Below are 8,679 nucleotides of genomic sequence, written 5' to 3' on the forward strand. Positions count from 1 at the left end.
GTTTTAACGAGAAAAGATGTCGTTTTAACGAGAAAAGATGTCGTTTTAACGAGAAAAGATGTCGTTTTAACGAGAAAAGATGTCGTTTTAACGAGAAAAGATGTCGTTTTAACGAGAAAAGATGTCGTTTTAACGAGAAAAGATGTCGTTTTAACGAGAAAAGATGTCGTTTTAACGAGAAAAGATGTCGTTTTAACGAGAAAAGGTGTCGTTTTAACGAGAAAAGATGTCGTTTTAACGAGAAAAGATGTCGTTTTAACAACATAATTGAGTGGAAAAAATAATATGTGTGCGGCAGCAATGCGTCACCGTACATATTATACAATTACACATAAGCTGGTAAAAAAAACACTTTTAATTCATAAGTATTTGTCTATTGCTGAGTAAAACAAAACATTTTTAAATAAAAAAACAAGTATTTGTATAGTAATATTAATTAACCTATGAACATTACAAGAGAAAATAAAATTGCCTGAAATTCAGGTCCTTTATGTAGTATTTATATAATAAATGTGTACAGATGGTCAGTGAATTAAACAGAAATAAATATTATATACAACAATTATGTTACTTAAGGTTATATTCTTTAAACTTTAAGATGTTGATGAAATATTATTGAATGGTCATACTCTGTTGTTTGTTGGGTGAACACGCAAACTAAAAACATGTAAAGAAAGAGTGTTTATTTCTTAAATTTTGAAATGGTGAGAAGTAATGTAATAAGAGCTGCATACTTCTTACTGTAGTCCTTGTCTTGAGTTGTAACTGAGTCGTCTTTTAATTAAACATTAAGCATCCTCGTTTAATTAAATATCCTGAATAGAAAATGTGTAATTTAATGTTGACTATATGATTCACCAAACCACTACTAAATGTCATTTCAGAGAATAGTACAATAGTAAGACTATAAATGCACACGCAGTCAGCAAGTCACAACAGTGCTGTGCAGGAGAAAGCATAGCTAACCAAGGCATGTGAATATTAATGCTGAAGATAAATGAGTTACAAACAATAGATAGACCTTCCACTGGACATCCATGTGGACAAACGAGATTTACCAGGAACGTCCTGAAGAACGCTGTTCCTTTATTATTCTCACTGTATGACCATTTAGTTCCCACATTTACAGACACAGATCTTCTGTGAGCCTTGTGTTCTGATTTCATATAGACCCAGTTCTCTTATTTCATCACTCTACATCACTTTAGCAGGAGCGCGAGTGTGATGCTCGAATATGATTGAATAAATGAGTCTACTTACGAGTGAGCGGGGAAGGAAGTGAATGGATGAGATATCATTCGTAGTCTGTGTTTTTTCTCAACATAATAAAGTTTGAATGCATTTAAATGTGAAGTGAAAACAGGACCACAGTTTCAGTTGACTGCATCTGAGACACAATCACAATTCAGTGCATCTGACTACCTGAGATTTCACATCAGCTTTCAGCACCTAAATCCTGGTTTATATTTATTATTGTTTACAAAGAGACCATTTTTCTTGTGCATATGGTGTTTTCCCAGTAAAATGATCAACTGTACTGTATATTATACTTTTATAGTTTGTTGTTTATATAATAGATTATTCATTATTTTAGCACTTATAGTATTTTAATTTTTATTATTTTTTTGTCTTTAACATAAAAGATACATGAAAGTTGCCAAGGCTTAGACTGGATCTGTTAATCATGAAGTTGCTGCTGATCTGAGCTGTAGATCCTGAACTGAGAGACTGAAGAGTGTCATTGTTCTCTACAGGTTGAGTTATTGTGGAGTCACAGATGAAGGTTGTGCTGCTCTGGCTTCAGCTCTGAGATCAAACCCCTCACACCTGAGAGAACTAGATCTGACTGATAATAAACTAGGAGCGTCAGGAGTGAAGCTGCTCTCTGATCTACTGAAGGATCCTCACTGTAAACTGGAGAAACTCTGGTAAATCATCTCTCTGGATCAAACACACACACACTGGTACTCACAAATAAATATGTACAAATAGTTTATAGTTGTAGTTCTGACAAGGATGTAGAATCATCTGTAGAGTTTTATCCACGTCAGAAAATGTACCAAGTGTAGACAGAGATGAACCTTTAGTACATGTTTGTTAGTTAATGTTTTGATGGATTAGTTTTGATTAGTACATACCTGAACACATCATTAGTTCATAATAAAGTAATATTTAATTTAGGTATTAGTACATTAGGTACATTAGTATTAGGTATTACGTAAAAGTCATTATTGTTTTTATTGCTAATTATTAAACATTGCAAACTTTCTGGAGTGACAACCGTATTTAAATCATATTTAAATTTTAAATCTGAATCAGAAATTGTGATGATTGCCACAGTGATAACATAGCAATGGATGGGACAAATAATAATAATAATAATAATAATAATATCTGATGTCAATAGATCTCGGAGTGTAAATGCTGATGAATATACTTATCATTTGTTCTATACGAGTTTTCATTTGACCTTTTTAAAACAATGTTACTTAAGTGAAACATATTTGAAGGCTACATGCTGTTTTAAAGTATTAATTAATTATTATTAGCTTAATTATACTAATTTAATGTACTTAATACTTTTTATTTTCACATATGGTATTGGTGGACAACTAAAATGTTGGTACCGTGACAAGATTAATTTGTAGTATTATGAGTCAGATTGTGATTTCAAAATTGTGAATTGAACCTTTAATAGTTACACCCTTAATCTTTTTTCCCCATTATGAAATATACATAAAAATACATTTTTCAAACATCATATGAGGACAGGAGAAGGATTATTAATATTCACAAGAAAAGTGATTTGATAAAGGCTCACACTCAGCTATGTAGGAAATATGTTTCCTTGTTTCAGTATGTTTTCACATCATACAGATGTGTTGAAGATTTTAGGGTTTTCATGTAAAGAAAAAAAAACATACTTTTTTATGATATTGAAATGAACTGTCAATCAGAAGCGGATCTGAACCTTAGACTGGATCTGTTAATCATGAAGTTTCTGTAGATCCTGAACTGAGAGACTGAAGAGTGTCATTGTTCTCTACAGGTTGAGGGATTGTGGAGTCACAGATGAAGGTTGAGAACTGAGTCTGTCTGTAAATAAACTAGGAGCGTCAGGAGTGAAGCTGCTCTCTGATCTGAAGGATGATCCACATTATAAACTGGAGAAGCTTGAGTGAGTAGTGAAGATTAAAAATGTTTGATTGTTTAAATTAAAATTAATATAGTTTCTTCTTAGGTTACTTTCTTCATAATTGTGACTAACATGTTTAATAAGAGTTTGATTCTGTTTATAGTTTAGTATCTTGATGTTTCTTTTTTATTTAACAATAATACAGTATTTCAATAGTGAAAAATAAATACACTTGTATATGAAACACATTTATTCCATGCTAAGTATAGTACAAATCCATTCACGTATTGATTTACTTAATAAAATAACCCTGCTGTTGTACTTTTAGGATACTAAACTGAATTGGAAGTTAATTCTGCAAGACAGACTTTTCAGGAAAAGAGATTGACTAAAAATGAGCTCCTAAAACTTACTGCTAGATTCTGGAAGATGAATTCTTCAAACAGTGGCACAAGAGGATGTGATGCTCCTTCAAGAGTCACTCTCAATTTATCACACTTGTATATGAAACACATTTATTTCATGCTAAGTATAGTACACATTAATTCACGTATTTATTTACTTAATAAAATCACCCTGCTGTTGTACTTTTAGGATACTAAACTGAATTGGTAAGAACTAATTCTGCAAGACAGACTTTTCAGGAAAAGAGATTGACTAAAAATGAGCTCCTAAAACTTACTGCCAGATTCTGGAAGATGAATTCTTCAAACAGTGGCACAAGAAGATGTGATGCTCCTTCAAGAGTCACTCTCAATTTATCTGTCCATAAAACCTATAAAAATAGTCTTCATGTATTTCACAACACTTCAGCATGTGATTCTTATTAAGTGAGGGTCATATTTTAGGAAAGTTGCAGTTCTGGAAAATGCTGGTTTCTCTTCTCGACCCGGTTTTTTCCTTTTCTTTTTTTCCCCCATTAACCCAATGAGCATTTTGCTGTCCAGTGGTCATGCCTTAACTGTATTGCATTAGTTTTTAATATTTCTCATGGGGATTTAATAATTTTTTACTTTTCAGTCTGAGTTAAAACCTCTTTTTTGGCTCATTTTATCTGTAAAAGAAAACCTGCCTAATAATTCTGCACACCTGAATATAAGGAGTTTTTCATGTCCAGTCTTCATGGACAATTATATATCACTCATAAATGATTAAATACAAAATGAATAGTAGTTATTAAGATTGATGTGCTTTGGAATTGGTAAAATGTGTTACAGAATCTGAATGCAAAAAGAGCTTTAATAATCGTACGTCACAGGGTTAGTTTATAAATCTGACTAATAATGCAAATAGTTTGTTTTAGTTGTTGTAAAGTGGATAATGCAGTAATGTGACACACATTTGCTTGTGTTTTACTTTCAGCTTCTAGATGTTAGTCTGACCTTCTCTGATCGCTGATGGTGAATAAAGAGCCGCTACAGACAGACATCACATTCAACAGAATCAACAGACACACACCCACAGTGATCATCACACACACGTGTTTGTGCAGTTTTTGTGACAGTATGTGTATTTTCTGTTCAGTTCTTACTACAGTAGATTTTAACTCAACGTAAAAAAAAAAAAGTACATCAGGTTAAAATGTATAAAACATTTATACCTTGGTAAAGTATAAAAAACACAATCTCTACACTCTGAAAGTAAAGTTAATTGATTTTGTACAGTTTCCATTAAAAACAATAAAATTTTCATTATAACCAGTAAAACCATTACAAATGATGTGGTGGTTTCTATTGTTTTTTTGTTGTTGCTGTTGTTTGTTAGTTTTTTTCAGCAGAGGACTGAAATAAATGCATTACTGTATGAAATAAAATACTTGAAATCTACATAAAAAGAGCAGAACGCAAAATGTATAATATGACAGTTATAAACATAAACTTAGAGTCTAGAAACCTGAAACAACAGATTTCTTCAATTTGATTATTCCTGTGTGTGAGTGTGTGTGTGTGTGTGTGTGAATGAGTGAGTGTGTGTGTGTGTGTGTGTGTGTGTCTCATGTTAATCAGACTAATCACCTTATAGGTGACTTCATTTACTCTATTTTCTAACTCAATAGCTCTCAAATGTAACCCGTTGTAGAATCGCTGCTGTCTCTTTATGAATGAATGGATATTCATGCCAGACAATGCTGAGTAATAAATAGCAGTGAACATGCGGACTAGGGGTGTCCTGGGATCTCACTGTAGTGCTATAGGCCACATGCTCTATCCACAAGTTTCCTACGCCCCATGAGGCCTTACGTCAAAAGGGGTAGCGTTTTCCGGTTCGGAGTAAACTAGCGGGACAGTTGACAGTCAGTCATTCAAGATTTAGCGATCCAAACCTGCTAACGAGGTGGGAACACAACTTCAATTAATTTAAAAAGGGTGAAATAACAGTACCTTTAGCCTCCGCGGGAGATGGTTGGGAGGAGGATGTGAAAAAGTGGCCTCGTATCACTGAAAATCAAGCAAGCCGCACTTTTCTTTTGGCTGCTAATCACACAATTACGGTATGGGTGCTGGGAGCGGTCAAAATGGATGTAAAGACGCTGTTATAACGGCGTTTCCTTTATACTTTTGCTGATATTTTCAATAGATTGCTGTTCACGGTGACCCAAAATATGTCTGCATAAAACATAATTTAACCCCAAAAAGACCATAAAGCGACATCAGAATATTTATCTATTGCTATTTTCCATCATGACATAAATGATACAATTTCAGGATTTGTTTTATGATTTGAACATTGATTTAATGTTTGTGAATACATTATTTTTTGTGAATCCATAAAACAATTATTTTATGAATGTATATTTACCCAGTTGTAAATAGATATTCAATCGATATTGAATATCTAATATTTAAATTTACAAAATTAAATATTCAACCCTCTGGTAAAGATGTACTTTTGTTGCATAAAAATAGAATTTTGAAAAAAAAATTCGTGATTAATTTGAAGGTGAAATACCATGTACACAAACTAAAACAGACTAATAATAAAGTGAACATTAAATTCGAACTAAAGCATTACAATTATTGAGGCCGTAAAAGATGTAAGAAAGTCAAATGGATGTATAAAATTTTTTAATCCTTTTCTTTTGGACATTTCTTGTAAGTTATCCCCTGTCCCCTCTTGTAAGTAACCCCCCTGCTGCTGAGCTTTGTCAATTACAGCGGTCGGTATCATTTATGTTAATAAAAACTTTATTATGTCAGCTAGAGTTATTCTAGTCCATTGTTTCTCTGTTATGCCACTCAAGTGATTTGGTGGGTATTTGTGGACTGATGTTGGACATTTCCCATCATTTTACATAAATACACACTGGCATCACTGCTTTATCTATGCAGTTCATTCTTTAACTGCTCAATAAACAATAAAAGTTTCTAGGGAACTTCAAAGGAGATGTCTGAGGACGGCGAAGAAGCTGAGGCTGAGCCTTCTCAATCCTCCTGTTCTGCGTATGGTGAGTTTTGAGTGTTATGTAGTTAATCACACCTCAGGCTTGCAGAACAACAAACCTAAAGAACAGTGATAATGTGATTCAATCTATACAGTGTGACGCCACATGACTTTTTGAACATCTGATTCCTGAAACCCAAACAGACCCGCAGCCAATCAGCATATATATAAGACATACGCTTGATGTATTTCCTGTAATCGGTGCAAGTTTAACCAATGTGTATAAACACCTTTTAGTAATTAAGATTATTAATGTGGATGGAAACTATCCGATATTGAGCTTGAATGAAAGCTTGCTTCATTTGCTGAACATTGGTGTTAGTGAAAATTTTATATTCTGTATCATTTTCCGGTGATGATATGTTTATAAGAAGTTATTAAAACCTGCAGAAGTACGCCCCACAGGAGCATGTGACTTGTGCATGAAAAAAAAGGAACCACACAGGGCGTGGCTAAGCCCCGCAGCCACCATCGGATTGAACAATCACGTATGGGATGGATCAACATCGAGCCTGCTTAAAAGGAATACAAAGCTGTCTTACGCTCGCTCGCTCTCTCTCTCTCTCTCAAGACCTTTGGCTTTCACCTTGGTGAGCGCGACAAAGCGCTCCCATGCCGTAACATCGCACAAGCGAGACTCCAGAACTCAAACACTTCAGTTGACACTTCGCGATCTTCAAAGAACTTAAAGCCTTGCAAACAGAGACTTTTCAGCAGAACTACTCAAGCCTCTACATCATCAAGAAAGCAACCAATCCAACCTTCCCCAAAAGGACGTCATCCAAACGTCATTCTGGCGCCAGATCAACAGCCAATCAGCCACGGAATCCCCTCCAGTAGCCACAAGGAACAACTCAGCTTTCAGCAAACGCAAGTACAAACAAAATCTTCTATCTGCTGAACTGACACTGGTGAATTGAGTTAAGCAGTAAAGATAAGAAAATATCTGCTTTGTGAATTCTCTCAGGCTGAATTTAAAACCACTCATGAAAATGAGATAGAACTTTGAAACTTCATGCAACTCCGTTAACTCACTTCTGAACTGTATATGTGTGTGTGTGTGTATTTTAGCTTAGCTTTAATGTAATCTAGAATAGCCAATATAATTTGTGTTTCATTTATAAAGAATCATTGTCTGGTATCGTATAATTTTAAAGTCAAACTCTTGCCAAATATCACGTTACCTCTCTAAGAGCTTACAAATTATCAAAGAACGTATTAGCCCATGGCCAGGGAAAATACCCATAATCAGATGGTTAAGATACATGAACATTAACGGCTCGCTGGACGACCGTTGATAAGGTGTAAACCATTAAAATTTGAATTCAGTTCTAATCAGGTGGACTTCGAATTGAGTTATGCCAACATCGAGGCGATGCGCGGAAACGACTATGAGAGGATGCCCCTGTAAACAAGACGACTGGCTAGCTATCTTTCTATGGGTGACACGTCCTCTCTTAAAACTCCCTCCTTGCCATCTCGCTTAAATGGCAGGGCATACGCAGCAGCAGTTCAGGCTGTTGCTTCGTTGCACATGATGCGGTGCTCTAGGCATATTAGGCTGACCTGCTGGAAGACCTGGATAAAGGCCTGATGAGGTAGCTGAGTTTCGCCGCACCACAGATCTCACTCTCTGTGCTACTAAGCATGGCAGCTATAGTAGGTATTGAGAGACATCTGTGGGTGAACCTGGCAGATATCGGGATGGAAGAGAGGGGCTTTCTTCTTGATGCGCTGGTTTCGCTCTTTTCCCAGAGCACCTGGAACCAGTAGCATCAGGTGAACTAGGCCCTTCCAATTCCGCCTCTCTGATGCGCTGAGTTTTTGTCTAGCTTGCAGTAGACTGTCTTGAGCTGGTTTAAGCCCCGGTCACCTTGGGCACCACTCCACTTAGGTATCTCCAGGTATTTAGCAGGGTGTGGCCACTAGAGGTCTGCTGAGACAGTTCCTTTCAGAGCTTATGCACGAGCAAGCGGTAGCCCCTGTGTGACAGGCCAAGACTTGATACTGAGTGTGATACTAGGTTCTTGGTCGTATCCCCTTAAAGGAATCCATTATGATTCCAAGCCTTGAGCTCTACCCCGGGCCCAGGAGTCTGGCCC

At 35.8% G+C, this 8,679-nt stretch overlaps 1 protein-coding gene across 1 annotated transcript in view; it reads left to right on the forward strand.

Moving 5' to 3' along the window:
• LOC107553362 (NACHT, LRR and PYD domains-containing protein 12-like) overlaps window positions 1-4,620 on the forward strand; it is a 117,199-nt gene extending 112,579 nt beyond the window's left edge. The window contains exon 12 of the mRNA XM_016235569.1: window positions 4,499-4,620. Within this exon, the coding sequence (XP_016091055.1) occupies window positions 4,499-4,505 (7 nt within the window). The 3' untranslated portion in view covers window positions 4,506-4,620. The remainder of the gene's footprint in view (window positions 1-4,498) is intronic.
• Window positions 4,621-8,679: the final 4,059 nt, after the last annotated feature.

The sequence above is a fragment of the Sinocyclocheilus grahami genome, unplaced genomic scaffold (genome assembly GCF_001515645.1).
Source record: "Sinocyclocheilus grahami isolate Dianchi unplaced genomic scaffold, SAMN03320097.WGS_v1.1 scaffold471.1, whole genome shotgun sequence".
In the NCBI taxonomy this organism is placed as follows: domain Eukaryota; kingdom Metazoa; phylum Chordata; class Actinopteri; order Cypriniformes; family Cyprinidae; genus Sinocyclocheilus; species Sinocyclocheilus grahami.